The sequence below is a fragment of the Emydura macquarii genome, unplaced genomic scaffold (assembly GCF_026122565.2).
Source record: "Emydura macquarii macquarii isolate MOO-44397 ecotype Brisbane River unplaced genomic scaffold, CSIRO-AGI_Emac_v2 contig_2805, whole genome shotgun sequence".
NCBI lineage: Eukaryota > Metazoa > Chordata > Testudines > Chelidae > Emydura > Emydura macquarii.
Genome location: NW_027132942.1, coordinates 531,196 through 548,183, shown reverse-complemented (window position 1 = coordinate 548,183; position 16,988 = coordinate 531,196). Strand labels below are relative to the sequence as shown.

Below are 16,988 nucleotides of genomic sequence, written 5' to 3'. Positions count from 1 at the left end.
ACCTGAACTGGACACAGAATTCCAGCAGTGGGGTCACACCAGTGCCGAATACTGAGGTAAAATAAACTCTCTGCTCCTATTTGAGATTCCCGTGATGTCGCAGGCCCCTAGGGTGGCCCCACCCATTCAGTTTTCATCCAGACAGTCTGAATTTCAGTGTGTGTGTCTGGATACCCTTGGACAAGCCCTGAGGTCTGGTTTGTTTGTTTTTTATCTGTGGCAACCCTAAACGGAAGGAAGGAAGCAGTGCAGCAGTAGCAGCCGCCACCTCCAGGGCTCGTGTGGTTCACGGCGGCACGTGGTGTGCAGGGGCGGGGCCTTGGGGGGAAGAGGCAGAGCGGGGGCGAGGCCTCGAGGGTCCAGTTACCAGGCATTAGAAAGGTGGCAGCCCTACATGCACCGTACGTGCAAGGTCATTCCAGTGGGGGTGGAGTTACCTTGCCACCACCAGTGTATTGGTACTTGAAGAAAACCACGACTGCACATCTGGTCCTGGGGAGTTACCAGTGGGATGGGAAGAATTCAGCACACGGTTACTTTAAGGGCGCGGGATCAGGAGACTTGTAATGTAGATGGGACAGGGCTCCCTTCTCTCTCCCAGCCAATCAGAAGGAACTCTCAGAAGAAGAGGCGTATATATGCCTCCTTCCCTCTTAGAACTGGGTGCGTGCTGACCAAGGAAGGAAGGCAGAGCTGGAATGCTAGACCGAAGAAATGCTCTGCGGTCACCAAACACAGTGGAGATGGGCACAAATCATGGGGCTTGTATAATGGACCTTGGATTTGCGACGCTGAGGTCTATTTTGAATTACCTTGAGCTACTGTCACAGTTTCAGGGGATGGCTGATGACTACCCCCAGAAAAACTATATGGCATTCCTAAGGGACCCCAGTAAGGGGAGGGGGGCAGACAGAGGGCCCTGTGGAAACACCTCTGGCTACAAGAGAGGGCCAGGTGAATGGTGGCTTGACGACATTTGGCTTTTCCCTACCCAACTGCCCATGAAGGTTTCCCACTCTGTGGTCTCTAGGGTTTTGTCTGGTCTGGTCTCCCAGTTGACTCAACGACGGGGCTTTTACCGTGTCCAAGGTTCTCCTCATTAGGAAACTTCCCCATAACCAACAATGATGGCACTCAGCCTACAGCGCCATGACGCCGGCGCAAAACACGTCAGGCCGCTGGCCCCCCTCTATTGCTGTCCATCTGCTCAAACCACTTCCAATGAATAACTTGCAAGGGGCAAACAAGCTTTCCTTGCATTTTTTTTTTTTCAATTTTTATTAGCGGAGTATGAAAACAGGCAATAACTTTACAGAACGCAAGACTGGCACAAGTGGTACATAGTATCATGCGGCAGCTTTTTCAAAATGAATATAAACTCTTGGTGTTTCTTTTAACTATCAGAATAAATAAATATCATACACACGTTTGGGTTTGCAGAGAGTGACTTCTAAAGCACAAATTGTTACACTACAGCTTAATTTTACAGCAGTTTGTACAGTACGTAACTTCGATTTATTTTCCTTTAAAACTCTTTGTTCCTAGATATGTTTGACATACACATGGTTACACGTTGGAGCTAACTGGACAACTCTGGTCAGTAGTCAAAAAGGCCACCACTACTGTTGGAGAAGAAAGACCAAAAAATTATTTTAAACTGCAAAGACGCATTCAAATTTCAGCAGCACATCACAGCCTTCCTGAATAGCTAGAAAGGTTGTGAAAGGTGTGGTCACAGATAGTACACCAAACATGAGGTTAATTTCCTGTGCCTTTAATTAACGTCTTTATAAAACAACTTACCAATGGCTGTTGCACTGGGTGTGTATGTAATACTTCACCCAGGTTGACCAGAGGGTGTATTTTTAGTATACGACAAATATGCTAGATTCTTGGGCCGGCTTTTGTTCTTGGCTACACAGGTGTGAATCTGGCACAACTCCAGTGAAATTGGTGGAATTATTCCAATTTTAAACAAACGCAGTTGAGAACAGAGGCTGGTTCCTCCTTTGCTTTTTGAAGTCCTAAGTGATTTCCCTCCACTGCTCTACACGGCTGTTAGAAACTGATAGGATTTCAAGTGACTGGCCAGCCCTGAACCTTGTAAAAGTTTTGGGCATAAATTGGCACAGCTCCCTTGGAGTCAGTGGAGTTGCAATTCATGTTCAGGAGCAGAGAATTTGTCCTCTTGTCTTTAACTCAAGGTTAAAGCTGTCACTTGAAGTAGCAGGAGAAATTTAAGAATGAATTGAAAATCACTACCAGTTGCTGTGGTAGGATTCCTTTGCCTGATTCACTAATAACCATTCTCTTTCCCCAGTCTATCAGGGTGCTTTTGATTCAGGTGTGAACCTGAGTCACTTAAGAAATAAACAGCTGTTTAGATGTATCGAGCAACACAGGCTTGTTGTCTCATTCTAGAGCAAATTGTAAAGATGGGCAAAAAGCCAGACAAGGGGTAGAAAAACCAACACAGCTTGTAAGAGCAAAAGGAAAATTCTCTGAATTCGCTAGTTTTGACTGAATTTAATCTCATCTCACAGTTATTATAATTAACACTTTATATCACGGTGATTTAGATTTTGTTTTTCCTACATAAAGGTTTGTTTAATCCTTTTACACATTAAACCCTAAGGACTATATTTTTGTCTCCAGTCTTTGTTAAGAACTCTGTCATGTCAATGGGAGTCTGACACAGTGCTCAAGGGTAGAAAAGAATCCCAAATTACCCAGTTATGTCCATGCCACTTTGGTGTTTCCTGATCAGAAATGCACAAATCTCTTTGGCTGCCATGCTAAGAACTTAAAACTAGCAGAAATTCTTCACGTGTTGACATTTTTAAACTAAAAAAAAAAAAAAAAAGTTGATGTAACATATGCAGTTTTTTCAACCATCTGTAGACCTGGCTGAAATGTTTCCAATTGGAAATTTTGAAGTTTTTTTTTAAAAAAAGCAGACAAATTTGCAAGCCCTGCCCCTTTTATTTTAAAGTCTGGCATTTCAAGCATTATTTGCAAATAAATTCCCTGCCTTTGCCCCTTCCAACCAGCACTAAAAGAACCTTCTATGTTATCAAGACATAGTCAGAATCATCATTTCTTCTTTATGCATCTAATTCTACACTCTTTTCCTTAAAACAAAACTCCCGCTAATTTCATTGGCCCCAAGACATTTTCCTTGCATAACAAGTTAGTCAGTTTTCCTGCAAACTCTTACTCCGCATTGTTTTTAACCCTTTTACTCAGTATTTTTTATCAGATGGGACCTGATCCTGTGAGGCACAGAGGTCTCTCAAGGGGGACTCAGCAACTCACAAGATGGGTTCGTACTAGGAATATCTATTATGAATGCAAAATTATAGGTTTTGGCCACATGTGGTGCAAAGGGAAGGTAATGTGAGCAAAGCGAGAAGAAAAAAAATCTCATGCATGTGGACAATCCCCAGGTACATATTCTTTTCATGGCCCATATAAAATAGGAGTTGGGGAGATTGTGGAGGTTCTTGCCTGGTCATCTATACAGGAAGCTAACGTGGGCATTCCAACATCTATGCTGTGCGTTTTGTTTGGGAAATGTTCCTCTCTCATTCAAACTATTGCATAAAAATTAATATTTGAAAGTTTGCTGTGGACTACGAAACCCTGCTAAGTAAAAAACCATTTCATTCAGCCCAGGGTAGTGTCATAATAAGATTGATGGTGGGAAAGGTGTAGGTTTTTTTCAGGGCACTTCTGCATGGAATGCTAGGATAATAACTTACAAGAAAGATAAAGCATCGGCTATTTTGGGAGGTGCTATCTGTGCTAATCATTACACCGCCTTCTATTTAGGTGACATTTTGTGCATGACGTATCTACACTACATGTGATGTACATGTTGTGTGTCATATCTAATGAGAACAAGTGATAAAAGGGGAAAAATAGTGAACGTTTAGAAATTGTGACCAGATCTATGGCTGATTTAAAAGTGGGGAGGGAGTGGAGAAATCATCACCAAAAAAAAAAAAATCATTGAAAGTTTTCCTCAGTTTTGTTTTTGGAAATTCATCAGAACTCTGAAATTCAGACTAGCTTCCTCTAATATAAGAGGGGATGGAGCAAAGGTACCAGATTTTGCCAGACCAAACAGGGTTCTAATTTATCTGAACACTTAAAATTTCTGGGAGTGGGACACAAGATCCATCTTCCCAATGAATTTATGGGTGCCTGCTACACAGACAAATTCGGCATGGACATTCCTGGAAATAAACAAGGATGTATGGCATGGAAAGATTCCTCCCCAAAGAGCGATGAAGGCCTGGGATTCTCTGCCCCTGGATCAGCTGTCTTTAGTATTAAAAGAACACGTGTCTGACTTACTGTTCTGTTGCTTCAGTTTTATCTATGCATTACTCTGTTGATTTTAATGGTGTGATGCTCGCATGGAAGGGAAGGAACACAGCAGTCAGCATAGGACCCAGATCTTGGCTATCAATGCTATCTCAAGAAAGAAATAGGAGTAGATATTTAACACCCACACACGGTTCAGTTGATTGCTACACTGAGATTCTGGAAGGAATTTCCTCCTGAGGCAAGATGACAAGACTCTTAGAGAAGTTTCTGCTTCCTCTGGAGGATTGAGGGAAGTTTATTGTAGGGTCAGGTGGGTGTATCCCCCACACTCCATTTCCTGAGCTTGCTGAAGGTTACAGGGGGAGGTTGGGCACGGATAGATTTTGTAATTGTCTAGGGTGTATTACTACATTGCCTATTGTAACAATATATAGCGTCTTGACCTGAAAAAGGGATGTCACTGACTCCAGTCGTACCATAGCAGAATGGAACAACATTGTCAGGCAGTCCGCCATTCTCGAGGTCTCACCCTATCATCCTTTATTATCTGCCTGAAACTCCCAACAACATCAACCCAAGCTGGTGTGAGAGCATCAGAGGGAAGTTAACAATGTCGCCAGTAGCTCATCGGCTCAGTTCTGGGGCCAAAACTTGGCCTTAGGTGCTTAAAATGATTTTCAGTTGCTCTGCTCGCCCCCCTCTATTGCGGCAAAACCCTCTTTGCACCGACCTGTCGTCATCCTTAGGGCAACAGGAGGGAGGGAGGAGAGGAAACAAACACTACAAGAATATAAGGTAATTTGGGGGGAATAAAATTAAAGCTCATATCTGGTGCATTGTTGGATGGCAGGCACCCAAGTGCTATAAAAATAAAGACTGGGATTTTCAAGAAGGCCTAGGGGAGAGGGTGCCAATATGGATTGGTTTCTTTGAAGATCCCCAGCCAAAATACTCTTTATAGGGCTGCATTTCCATCTTGCTGTGCCAGTGACACATGTAATCCTGTCAACCGCTCCGGCTGAATGAAAATTTTCCATCAAATCGTTGGACTGAACTGATGTTCACACAATCTTTTTTCCATTTTTGTTGAAAATGTCTCTTCAGTAAATTGCCCTCCCGCGAGAAAAAATAGGGTTTGTTGACATTTTTCAAAGAGGGGGAAGGAAATCATTTCCCAACCAGCTCCAGTCCCCCACTGGTAACTCGCTGAGCGAGACTTTTAGCGGAACAGCTTGAGAGAGAGTGTTGAAGTAGAGTGAGTTGTATTCTTTTTTTTTTTGTCCACATTTAGAGAAGTAAGTTGGACATTATCTTCTGAACTAGTGTGATTGCATTGGTATGGGACAGGGCTCGGCCGAACAGAAGTCAATAAAAGCTTTTAGCTCATTAGATACCCATTTCACGTGTGTGTGTGTGTGTGTGTGTGTGTGTACACATGCACGCTAATCACATATGGGCTGGATCTTAGCAGGTGTAAATTGGCATAGCTCCATTAACTGTGTCAGCTGAGAATCAGGCAGGCCCGTGTATGGTTTTGATTCAAATCTTCAACATCCCTCTGGGTTGGGGAATGTCTGGATCTGGGATTTTGGTTTGGCCTTTTATCAAAAGCAACAGCCATTTGCAAAATTGAGCTCCAGTTCTGGGTTCGGATTTTGGTCATCTCCAAAGCTGAGGAGTGTTCAGACACGGGTATTGGTTCAGGCCCACCTCTAGCCTATCTGCCTTCGTTCTCTAGTTCGTCAGTTTCCGTGACAAGCCGGGGAGCCCCCCAGCATTTGTGTCTGAGGACAGAATTTGGCACCAAGACAAATTTTCCTAAACACAGCTTGAATTAATCCCAATTTTGCTGAACCGCCACATAATGCAAGTGGTGTATGAACGCAGCAGGAGTTCATACCAGCATTTTATTGTTCTTTGTTGTCTGAGTTAAACCAAGATGCTTTTTTACACATCATTTATAAATAGCAGAGTATACATGTCAGTGAAGAACAAAGATGTAGCAACCTCAAAAGTCTTGTGAATTTGACAAAATCTCCTGCTTTCATTTTCCCCTCACTCTCTAACCAGCAGTTCTGGGTGGCAAATTTCTTTGTCCTCTGTCTTTGAAGAAGTGCTTAAAAAAAAAAAAGACCCTACCCCGAAAGGAAGTGCTCTCATGGGAAATAACCCTTTACATCATTTCCTGGCATTTGCAAAATTGGTTTTAATGGAGAACTGGAGAAGATACGGTAATGCCACTCAATCTTTGCTCTTAATTGCTCTTGCTAGCCTCACTTAGAAATCTGGTGCAAGCAGCGCAACCAGATCAGAGCTTGGGGTTTTTTGGATTGTAATTTTGATTCTAGCTACTACAAGTATAAATCTGAAAGAAGGAGGGGGCGGGGGGGAGGGGAAGAGAGCAAAATGCTCCACAATTCTGCATAAGGCAACACAGACAGCAACACACGAGTGGAGGATGTTTTCAACATTAGAAACTATATACAGGACGAAGCTGCGGGGCAGGAGGAACAACTAGGTTTTTTCCAAAGAACAAAACAAAAAAAATACCACAGGCGACAGACACATTATCACAGTATCAACGAGAAAGGAATCTCTCTGGACGTGACAGATTTAACTCCTCGGTCCTCAGGACAGTTTTTTTTAACATCTAAATACATGCCCTCTCTGCTTCCTTTTTAAATACTTCAGTGGAAGTGGGGCAGTAGCGATTCCTGCTGTGAAAACGCAGCTACTGCCGAAGTAAAGGATATAAAGTTTCCCCCCCAAAGGGAGCACCTTGATGCAGACGGAGGGGAGAGCTGTGCATTTTCCAAAGGGCCGCACGGTTAGTGCCAGCCGAGGCTGCCTTCTCTCGTGGCCGACGGTCGGGAGGCACTTTCCCTGCTGCTTTGTGGTCAGTTTGGTAAGGTGTCGAGTCCGAGGGAGGCAGCGTGCTGCTTTGCCCGGAGCCTTAGGTTTTCAATACTGGTCGTTTTACTGTTCAGGGTAGGGAGAGAACTGGAGGCCTGCAAGATGGGCGAGGACCAGACCTGCTGGGCGTGGGAGAGCGACTGGTAATACGACTGGCAGTGGAGAGAGCTCAGAGGCGCCATGTTGACGTTCATGCCCAGGTAGGGCACGGCCGACGGGCCCCCCATTTCAAAGGAAGAGTAATGGACCAAGTTGTTAGTGGCTGCCATGTGCTGACGAAATTGCTCCTGGAGACGGAAGAGGCTCAGGGGCGAGGAGGAGTAGGAGTGAGTCTGAGACATGCCGCTGCTGGAGGACGGCGTCACCGTGGCGCTGATGGGAGAGTCTGCATTAGAAGACAAGATACAGGGGAAGGGGTTATACTTCTCTGGCAACTAATTAGAACACCATCCCTAACGACGGCGGAGGAGGACACTGCAGCGTCTGCGGCAGAGAGCCGATTTAGAGAGAAGGTGGGACGGGAGGGGTACAGTGAACCTTTTAAGCAGATTTTGTTCTCCAGAGCAGGGACAGAGTATGCAAATCACCTCGCACATTTTGGTGCCACTTAACCAGAAGCCCAATTGCAGCAAGGGTTGTTGACGAACGGGGTGTGTGGGGAGGATGTCATTCAAGGAAATTGAAAAGTGGCTAATTTAAATCTGACCAGAAAGAAAATACTTTTTCCACAGAAGGCACAATATTGGCCTGTGGAACTCCCTGCCACAAGATTTCTCTGAAGCGGAGAGCTCAACCAGATTCCCAAAAGGACTAAACATTTAAAAGCAAAATAAATAATAATAATTTGAAAGAGGCACAAACTCCTCTGCTTCAGGCTATAAGCCAATCTCTAACTGATGGACGCTAGGAAGAAACTTTCCGGGGCAGGTTCTTCTCTAACAATGCACTGCAGGATTTCCTGCCTCTGATGCAGCAGGAGCTGGCCACCTTGAGAGACAAGCTTAGATGGCTCGCTGGTTGGATCCAGTCTGGAAATTTCTACGTTCCCCAGCAAACGCCATCTCTGTATCCCTGAGCCCTTCCACTTCACTCTTAAAAGGGTTTACACCTGAGTAGGATTGAGGTATTTGTTCTGTGTTTAATGGAGAAGTGCATTGGCCAGGCCTGAGCAAATCCTCTGGAGAGAATAGGCTTGGTTGTCTGTCTTGCTGGTTTTGCGGTATAGTCACAGCAAGTCCTTGAAGTGCTAGGATTTGACCCCTTCCTGACCCTTCGCCAGCAACTGGACAGTCCCCCAACAGTGGAGACTCTGATTCCACGCTATGAACTATCTCTGGGCTAAACTTGGGGTCAAAGGGCCAGGTTCATCTCCTGCTATCGTCTAATCTAACGGGGGGGATGCTGCGCTGTGACCCCATGTTAATACAGAGACGACCTCCCTGCATCCCATCTAGCCGTAAAGAAAGGAAGAATGGTCACCGCACACCTGGTCCAGTTTGTTTCCCTCCCAGGGCACTGGGATGCCTAGGGTAGGGTGACCAGATGTCCTGATTTTATAGAGACAGTCCCGATATTCAGGGCTTTTTCTTCTATAGGCACCTATTACTCCGCACCCCCATCCCGATTTTTCACACTTGCTAGCTCGTCACCCTACCCTAGGGTGAGGGAAGTCCATGATCTGGTAGATCAGACTGTCCTAACCACTGCTCCGCCCCTGGGACTGCAAACACCTGGCTTCCAGTCTGACCCCGAGACCAGGGCGCCACAAGTCCCTGACCCTCACCTGCTTTCGGACTTGCTCTTTTGCAGTTCAGAGCCTTGCTCTCAGGGCCGGCACCTTTGTCTGCTTTGGCCTCCTCCAAGGGGCTCTTAAACTCCTCCTCTCTGTCCGTCTGGTCCTCCGCAGCTGACTCGCTGGCCGACTGCTCCGACAAGGTCAGGTTGAGCTCCATGCTCACCTCGCTCGGCTGGCTCTGGGGCTTTTCTGCGTCAGGGGTGGGGGTCTGAGTTTCCAGCACGAGGGCTTCCGTCTTCCCCTCGCTGTGGCTTCCCTCCGAGTCCTTCTGCTTTTGCAGCTGCTCCTTCTGGAGGCTGCGCTGTTTCTTCCGGAATTTGGCTCTTCGGTTCTTAAACCAAACCTTCGTTCCACCAACAGCGACAGGGAGACAGGATAAAACCCCGGTGAATGCAAAATAAAATAACCACACAGACTGGGATTTTCAAGAGAAGCCAAAGTAGGGAGGTGCCCAAATCCCACTGCACTGCAATGGAAGTTGGGTGCCCAACTCCCAAAGTTGCTTTGAAAATTCCCAAACTTAATGCTGGTTCTTTAAGAAAACACAGCTCTGTTTAAAAAAATTCCAGGCGAACTGTTGTATTAAACCATGTCTGTCACCCAGAGGCCTGAGATATTAACTAGGCAGAGAGCACAATGTTCTGCTAGCTTTCTAAAAACAGCCTATATCACGTTAATTTGTACCAAGACTATAAGAAACACAGTCACAGTATGTTGTATTATAGAGGACTTACATATGCGTTAATGATTTCCAACACTTTAGATTATTTGACTTGAATGATTAGCTGAATGGACTTAAATAACGACAACCTCTTATGTAGCACTTTTCATCACAGGAGTCTGAAAGCTCTTTACAATGGAAGTCTATAGACTTGTCCCCATTTTACAGATGGGGAAACTGAGGCATAGAGGGGGGACATGGCAGAGCTAGGAATAGAATCTTCTGATTCCCAATGCCCGATCTACTAGGATACTCTAGACTGTAAACTGTTTGGGGGATGGACTGTGTGTCCGTGTGTGTGTACAAGTACATACACGGTACCTAGCATTAATACCTTGATCCCTGAGTGTGGACTCTGATTTTGTTATGTGTGTTGTGTACAAGCCCCCTCTGTGATGAATGCAGCTCAGTTGTGATGTTGTGTTGTTTCGTGACTGAACTGGGAACCAGGGCTCGAGTGGTTTGTACCCTTGCTGGGCCACATATGTATCATCTGTGTGATGCCGTGTCTCACATTAGGACATCTCAGCTAATCCGTTAAATCTATACAGCAGGGAAGTGTCTGGTATCATAGGACATTTGACTCCAGTGTGCCAGGTCAGGTGGTGAAGGAAGTTTCCTTGGGGGGGATTGAACCTATAATCCTGAGGTCCAAAGCCAAAGGTTCTTACTCTTAAATTACAGGAAAGTCTCCAATTGCTAATATTAGTATAATCTCTGTTCACAACTCCAACTCACTTGAGGGTGAGACCTTTTCAACACAATATCCTGGTCACTGGTGTATCTTATCTTGGGAATAAATTCAGAAGGAGGCAACCTAGTCAGGATTGTCAGAATTCATAGATTCCCAGGCCAGAAGGGATCACGGTGATAATCTATTCTGACCTCCTCGATAACTCAGGCCGTAGAACTTCCCCCAGATGATTCCTGGAGCAGATCTTTGAGAAAAACATCCAATCTTGGTTTAAAAATCATCAGTGGTAGAGAATCCACTACAACTTTTGGAAAGTTGTTCCAATGGTTAATTACTCTCACGGTCAAGAATTTACACCCCATTTAGTCTGAACGTGTCTACCTTCAACTTCAAGCCATTGGCTCGTGTTATCCCTTTCTCTGCTTGATTGAAATCCTAGGTCTCTTTCTTATTGGTCTCAGTTAAGGACAGCCTGCTATTTATCACCTTAAACGTGTCTTGCACCACATTGTTATTTGTAGACAGGGCCCCCACATGGTGGGGGAGAAGGGTACACTTTACCGGGGCCCAGATGCCCTGGGGGCCCAGGCCCAGACTGCAACCCCCATTACCATGAGGAAAAAGATTTTCATGGCTCATGAGATTGTATGTCTGGGATGAGGGATTGGAGTATGAGTGTGGGAGAGGCCCATGTTACAAGTTTGTACTGGGCCCGAAAAAATTATGCTTGGGCCCTGTTTGTAGAGCTCGGTGGGAAATGGTTTTCCCATCCCACAAGAATGAGATTTTGAGGAATATTTTTATCTCAAATTGTGACAAAAATTCAAAATAAAATTTTCATGAACAAAAAGAATCCAAAAAATAAATTCAGAGCAGGTCAATCAAAATGAGGTTTTGTTTTTACATTTCTGTTTTGGCCTTTCTATTTTCCCTTTTTATAACTTAAATTTCTCAACCAAAGTCATTTTGATCCAAAATTCAGAACTTTTTAGGTGTTTTTTTTTTAATTTTGAAAATGTCCCATTTTGTCAATTTCTAAGGGTTGGGGTTTTTTTTTGGGAGGGGAGGGGGGGGTGAAGGGTTGATAAATTCAAACTGGGAAACTCATCAAAACCAACTTTGTCCTGCAAAAAATTTCAGTTTTGATGAATTGGTATTTCCCATTGAAAAAAGTTTCGTGAAAAAATTCCCAACCAGCTCCAGTTACTGGTTTCACTGGAGGAGAACAGAAAATGTTGGACAGATGGTCTGAGATGTTCTAAACATTGATACTCTTGGGAAGGGAACAGCTGGAATTACTTGGGCTGCCAGGCCTCTGAGAATGCCAGAGAGAGAGAATCATATAAGTAAATAAATAAATCAGTAGACTTTTGTGGCCATTTCTAAGATTTCCACCCAAAGAGACTTGGAAGCACAAATGAAAGCCAGGGTTAGCCTCAGACAACATGAACCCTCAAATGTGTGCGCGGATTCAGAGGTTTCTTTTGCTGTTCTCTGATTCTCAAGCAAAGATTTAAGTCCAATTTTTGCTGAAGAGGAAACCTTCTTTCTTTGGTTACTCTGAAGGCATCTTGAAAGAACTACAGACCAAGCCAACCCAGCGGGCCCTTTTCGTATACCTCTTAAATATCCCTATTACAGCAAGCAAGGTAGAACACTGGTACCTGTACTCTGGCTTCCGGTAGGTTCGTGCACATGGCCAGTCGTTCCCGCATCACCACATCTGGATAGTGAGTCTTCTGGAAAGTCTTCTCCAGGGCTTCCAGCTGTTGGGCAGTGAAGGCCGTGCGGCTTCTCCTCTGTTTGCGATGCTGGGATCCATATCGGGCCTCCAAAATGATGTCTTGAAATGTACAGCCGTTGGAAGACAAGAAAAGTGGCCAATTTAATTATTGGAATTTGCACGTTGACGCATGAAATAAGGCCCTTGGCACCAAACAGACAAGGAGGTGGGTTTCGCGGCTTCAACGGCTGAGCAGTTCTGTAGAGGGCCCTGATCTTGCTCTCACTGAAGTCTGACTAGATTCAATTCTGTAGAGTCAGGCTCTGCCAATTGCTGGGGTGACCACATGCAACTCATAAAACATAGCTGCCTCTGGGCTTTTTTTTTTTTTTGGCTCCAGCTCTTAGAAGGCATGCAGCTGCCAAGACTAGAGGTCACTTTGGTTCTTGTTGTCTCTCTGGTGTAGCTTGTTGCAGTCCTCACAGCACTAAGTGGGACAGCCAGACTTTAAGGTCACGGGCCCCCATTCAGAAAAGCACTTATGCACATGCTTAAATTCCATTGATTGAGATGCACATGCTTACGTGCTTTCGTAAAGAAGGATGCTTTGGTGAATCTAGGCATGTACATTCCCTTCCCTTCTCAGCTCCTCTGAGATCAACCCATGTCCCAGAGGACATACAAGACCAACAAGGTGCTGATGGGGAAGAGCTAACTGGACTCCGTGCAACAGATGAATCTTAACAGGTCCCCCAGACCAACGTAGGTGTGACCCACATTTGTGATTTTAACTGTCATTTATAGAAAACAGACCGTTTGCTGGACAATTGAAAGGAATGGAGGGGCTCAGTTTTTAAAACCTGGTCTCCTTTTTAGCCTCCACATTTGATATCGTTATCTAGAGTACTTTACAGACAGATTGTGGCAGCAGACCTGAAAGGCTTCCAGTCTAAACAGACAACACAGACAAAGAAGGGGAGGAGAAACTGACTGACTTGCCAAAGTTCAGTGACAGAGCTGGTGCCAGAACCAGCTCTCCTGAGTACCAGTCCAGAGCCCTAGTCACTGGTCCACACTACCTTTCCGGGCAGATGAGCTAGTCAGCTGTCTCAAGGATACAAATTATGCCTTCAGTTTATTTGTGCCCACAAAAGCGGGGATGCAAAAAAAATTAAGCATGGGATGGAAAAATCAGGCCTCATGATTCTGCCACAATGAACTCGCAATGAACAAGAGGATTTTACAAAACCCAGGAGGAGTAGCAATGTTTTTTCGCATTGGTTTTTGAAAAGATAATGAAAATAGGTTGTTTTATTTTAAATTCTGCAGTCTTGTGCACCCAAACACAACACTGTGGTCGCACATGGGAATCAAAGCCACACGGAACAATAGAGATTCATGGTCTAAGGTGAAGTGCAAAAAAAAGTAAACAAAGAGCCTAAATGAGAAATACATTTGATTTTCCTCCCCCCTTTTTAAATTGCAGCTTTAATAGTTTATGGCATAATTTTTAATGCAGCAAAGAATGTGATCTTTCAAACAGAGGGAAAGGACACACTAGAAAGCAAACCTAACGGACAAGAGCTAGAGTTACCGATTTTACGTAGCCAGATTAAGGCTCTTGTTTTGCAGTTGTTCCTATTTATGTGAGCTTTTGTCAAAAGTCCCATGGCACGAATCTAAACAATAAAACAAAGCCAGCTGTCAGGCCAAGCCCAGAACCACATAGTTTGGTTCCAAATATGTTCGCTAACGAGCGTAGCAAATCAGCTTTGTGCTATTTGAATATTCCAGTTCCAAACTTCCAGCTGTTTCATTCTAGGCCAGATTCTATGACGCTTCCACGGACTATTGCCAAAGCAATAGTGGTTTCGGTGACCCAGGAAAAGCTCAGTCAGGCTAAAGGTTTTCAGCAGACTACAAAACAAAGAGACGTCTGCATTCAAGGAAGCAAAGTGCTTCTTATTGCTCAAAGTTATCAGATACTGGTAATGCAGCCACTTATGTAAGAGAAGGCAGCAACATCCTTTATGCATTCAGAAATAACTCAAAATGCTCCCGGGCTGCTTTTCCAAGGAAAGAAATGTTCTTTCAGGACAAGAGATCCTTAAATGTTTTTAAAGTCCCATGGCATCTAACTTTAATATCAAAACCAAGGATGAGACCTTAGTTTAACGTCTGCAGGTTGGAATATATCCAGCATTCCATAATAGAGGTTAAACCCGCCCGTTCCCCAGGGGCCGCGGCTCACATGGTTAATTTCGCTACTAACAAGGATCTAGACGACAATTATGTTAATGCTTTAACGACGTTTTCAGGTTTAGTGCAGGAAGGAGATTATAAATTGCAGGTGAGGCTTTGCAGTTACAACCTGAACCCTCTGTTTTCCCACTTAAGGTCGTTTGCTTTTGTGCTGGCTTATTCCGCCTGTCCCTGGAAGGCAAGTGTGATCTATAACAATGCGCTAAAAGATATTCAGAGGTAACAAAATGTGAGCTAAGTAATCACCGAGGAGCCTGCTTGCATCAGTGTAAACTGAAGCCAGGCCTCCTCTGCTGCTCCCCAGATTGGTGGGGTATATTTGGATCAGAAGAAGACAACTTGATTAATTTACTGAAATTATCCAGACTGGTTCTCTTGTTTTAAAAAAAAAAAAAAAAAAAAAAAAAAATGGTTAAGATAAAATAAATGGGCAGAAACCAAGTTGAATCTTTGCTCTGAATCACAGTGAAAGGAGCATGAATAACTTTCTCCTACTGGTTTCAGCACCCCTGTATTTTCCTGCTTGCTTACGGGTAGGGCCTGCAATGTAACGACACAGCACATGAGTTCAGTTGTTTTCTTGGGATTTTCTGGTCAGGAGTCTTCCAAGAGATCATTATTCTGTGTATAACATAAGAACGGCCATACTGGGTCAGACCAATGGTCCGTCTGGACCAGGATCCTGTCTTCCGACAGTGGCCAAAGCCAGGTGCTTCAAAGGGAATAAACAGAACAGGCATGCATCCAGTGATCACCAGTAACGCCTCGAGGCCCAGAAGCCGTGCTTGGGGCTGCACAGACATATAGTGAAACAGTCCCTGCCTCCAAAAGCTTGCCAGCTAAATAGACAAAGGAGGAGAGATGAAACCAGCACACAAAAGGGACTTGCCCAAGGTCACAGAGTAGGTCAGTGGCAGAAGCAGGCCCCCAAACTCCCAATCCATTGCCCTGTTCGCTAGACCACACCGCTCCTGTGAGATGTCCCTCCCACATTTATACTCTGAAGGACCACAGAAACAGCCAGATGCTTATGGGGCCTTATCCAAAGCTCTGGAAGTTCATCCAACCCTCGTTGATCGGTGTGTTCTGACAGTCACCAGGAGATTGCCTGGTATTACACTTTAGCAACTCATTTTTCTTGTACTCTTGCAACACAGGTCTTGAGGCAATTGCCCTCCAGCTGCCACTCAGCAAGATCTTCCTTCCCAGGCTGAACCCGTTAGATTGCGAGCTCTTCAAGGCAGGGCCCCCTAACGAATGTCACATCAGGGCATCATTATTACTGTTCGTTATTTGTGTTGCAATAGCATCTAGTGACCTCAGACAAAGTCAGGGCCCGCATTATGCATACTCCCCACAGAGGTCGTCTGCTGCCCCTGCTAACTTTAACCCTTGCCTCTGACCATCATCCTGCCAGGCCAATAACTGGGGTGTCTTACACAGCTCAGCTCTCCTATCAGCATTTATACCGCGTTGCACAGCGGCGCAGCGCTTTACAAAGCGAGACGGTGATATGCTCTGTTTTCTGTAAGAAGTGCTGATGGGAGAAGCGGGTTTTCGGGAGAGCAAGCCCTCGGTGGGACAAGACACGGGAACGGGGCCTCAAGTACAAGAGGCAACGTGGTGCAGTGCAGAGAAACAAGTATCTAAACCCGTAGGGGGAAATTCATCCCTGGGCCGAGGGCAGGCGCAAGGTCAGTACACCACTCGAATCCCACTTAAACTCTAAAATTGGACTTACGTGGGGGACCGGTCCTCTGCCCAAGGAGAAAGTTCACCCTAAGGGTTTAGTGGGTTTAAACGGGGGGGCCTAGGTTTTTTGGGGTCTGTGCCTGGGGTGACTTGAAGACCCAGGTCTCTCTGGTCCAGCCATGTTTGTCCATGTAGATCTATGTCGTTTGCTGTCAATCATTCAGGCCTCTTTAAAATTTTGCACCCCAGAAGAGTCTAGTTCAGCATGAGCATGTGCCATCTCCCCAGGGTAAATGCAAAATCCATAAATTGTTCTTACCAGCTAGTCTCTCTGCCAGCGTGAGGGCATGCACTGAGGGTCTGTAGTCGGGGGCGTGCTGGGCTTGTTGTGCCGCCTGCTGGTGAAGGTTGTACATGGCACTCAGGGAATTCATGGCGTGAAGAGAGTAACCGTTCACTCCGTAGTGCTGCATGGTGACACGCTCCTAAAAAACCAGAGCAGACAAGGCACGGTTAGACATTCATTAATTCCCACAGAAAGGAGTTATTGGGGGGAAGCTCTACAGCCTGCAATAAAGGAGGTCAGACTAGACGGTCGCCCTGGTCCCTTCTGGCCTCTATGAACTGTCTGATTAGTAAGAGCCTTGGAATTTTTTGTGGGAAATACAAATAATGCTCATAGGTCCTGATCCAAAGCCGACTGAATGAACAGCAGGACGCTCAGACTTTGGTGGTTTTGGTGCAGGACCTGAGACAGTTACACTTCACATTTTATTTTTGCATGGCTTTATTGTGTCAAATAAATTAACGGCCCTTATGCAGAGAAAAAACAACTTGCTGTTCTAAATCTCACCTC

General features: G+C 45.1%; 1 protein-coding gene and 1 long non-coding RNA gene across 3 annotated transcripts in view; one reads left to right on the top strand and one right to left on the bottom strand.

The window, feature by feature from the left end:
• The window catches only part of LOC137166142 (uncharacterized), a 59,197-nt gene that overhangs the window by 26,613 nt on the left and 15,596 nt on the right, over nucleotides 1-16,988 (top strand). The gene's annotated exons all lie outside the window — the stretch shown is intronic.
• DMBX1 (diencephalon/mesencephalon homeobox 1) lies at nucleotides 7,230-16,605 on the bottom strand. 2 transcript variants are annotated; one of them, XM_067567767.1, is made up of 4 exons: nucleotides 16,452-16,605; nucleotides 12,120-12,298; nucleotides 9,029-9,383; nucleotides 7,230-7,630 (listed from the first exon to the last, which is right to left on the bottom strand). In XM_067567767.1, exons 1-4 carry the CDS (start codon nucleotides 16,603-16,605, stop codon nucleotides 7,230-7,232), a joined length of 1,089 nt encoding a protein of 362 aa, XP_067423868.1. The 2 variants fall into 2 exon arrangements, with proteins under 2 accessions (XP_067423868.1, XP_067423867.1); XM_067567766.1 differs by having other exon boundaries at nucleotides 12,120-12,315; nucleotides 16,454-16,605.

What these genes read in the sequence shown, in the direction of transcription:
- DMBX1 (XM_067567766.1), bottom strand. Translation starts at nt 16,605, where the DNA reads ATGCAGCACTACGGAGTGAACGGTTACTCTCTTCACGCCATGAATTCC. An exon ending in ACGCTGGCAGAGAGACTAGC is followed by an intron (nt 12,316 to 16,453) that starts TGGTAAGAACAA and finishes CTTGTCTTCCAA; the next exon opens with CGGCTGTACATTTCAAGACA. An exon ending in AAGAGCAAGTCCGAAAGCAG is followed by an intron (nt 7,631 to 9,028) that starts GTGAGGGTCAGG and finishes CTTCTAATGCAG; the next exon opens with ACTCTCCCATCAGCGCCACG.